The sequence below is a fragment of the Phaethon lepturus genome, unplaced genomic scaffold (genome assembly GCF_000687285.1).
Source record: "Phaethon lepturus isolate BGI_N335 unplaced genomic scaffold, ASM68728v1 scaffold47676, whole genome shotgun sequence".
Classification (NCBI taxonomy): domain Eukaryota; kingdom Metazoa; phylum Chordata; class Aves; order Phaethontiformes; family Phaethontidae; genus Phaethon; species Phaethon lepturus.
This window is the reverse complement of record NW_010546427.1, coordinates 4,497-5,702: the sequence shown is the minus strand read 5'-3', so window position 1 is coordinate 5,702 and position 1,206 is coordinate 4,497. Positions and strand designations below refer to the sequence as shown.

The 1,206-nt window shown below is 35.1% G+C and overlaps 1 protein-coding gene across 1 annotated transcript in view; it reads right to left on the bottom strand.

The window, feature by feature from the left end:
- LOC104622489 (scaffold attachment factor B1-like) overlaps positions 1-1,206 on the bottom strand; it is a gene marked incomplete at its 3' end in the record, with an annotated part of 5,436 nt that overhangs the window by 160 nt on the left and 4,070 nt on the right. The window contains exon 5 of the mRNA XM_010289290.1: positions 664-726. Within this exon, the coding sequence (XP_010287592.1) occupies positions 664-726 (63 nt within the window). The remainder of the gene's footprint in view (positions 1-663; positions 727-1,206) is intronic.

Below are 1,206 nucleotides of genomic sequence, written 5' to 3'. Positions count from 1 at the left end.
GAAAGAGTTACTATAATTTCAGCTTTGAAAACACTTAATTTTACGTAAATTTCTCACAAGAAAGGTTTAACATTGCTTTATAACGTCTTCAAGTTTTGCTAAATGTGTAAAAACTTCAGTATTTCTCAAATTCAGACACCTGTTGAACACACAGTACACATTCACATGGGTAAATAAATCAACAAATGTAAGAAGCATAGAGCAAAGCTTATCTTTGTGTTAGCCTTCACTAAAGTCTACTACTTTACCAAGTCTGCTTTATGAGAACAGGATCATTAGAAATACCAGCTTCACCTGGAGCTACAACTGTTATTAACCTACCATGACTGATCTGGAAACAAGGCCAGTATTTCAGGAATGGATCAGTTTCAGCTTTCTTGTCAAGGTGGGATACATATGTTATATTTAACTTCCATTAAAACTGTAAGGCACTGAGATAAAAAGAATCCAATCTACCACCCAAACTCAGTATGATGTATATACATCATATACATATAACATGATAAATATATACCTTTGTCCATATGATAAATTAAAAAGGCATTAGTTCCTATTCTTTGCAGAGTAAGAATGCACCCACTGTGTACTACCTGTACATACATACAGTTTATATGGCACATATTGTGCCTTTTTGTTTGTAAAGAGAAATCTGTTACCATTTACCTTTATTACGGTTAAATCAGATGAAGAAGCATCTAAACTGTTTCCAACATCTTCAACCTCTACCTTTAAAAAGTAAATGGAAGACATTTTGTTATCTATAAAAGAACGGCATCGTGAATAAAACCTGAATGAGAAATTGAAGATTTTCTTTTCACTGACAACTGATATTAAGCAAATCTATCTCATATCCAAAACAACGAATAAGGATAAAAACTGACCAGTGATCCCCATGCCTCTTCCCACTCCCCACCGACTGAATAAGCTTTCTCGTTACCTCTCAAATATGTTGAGTCAGCTCACAAAAAAAAAAAAATCTTAAGGATGGGGATTCCAACAGCAAACTTTCTCTTACTCTTTCTCTCTTGTTTACAGCAACAATACAAAGCCAAAAATTCTATGGGACTCAACTGAAAAGACGACTACAGGAGTTGACCTGGACTCCAGTAGTTTAGTCACTGAAAAAAAAAAACACCTTCTGGGTATTTCTACTTGACTTGTGTGGGGCAGGGATATGCTTGGGGCTAGGGGGTTAAGGTTATTTCT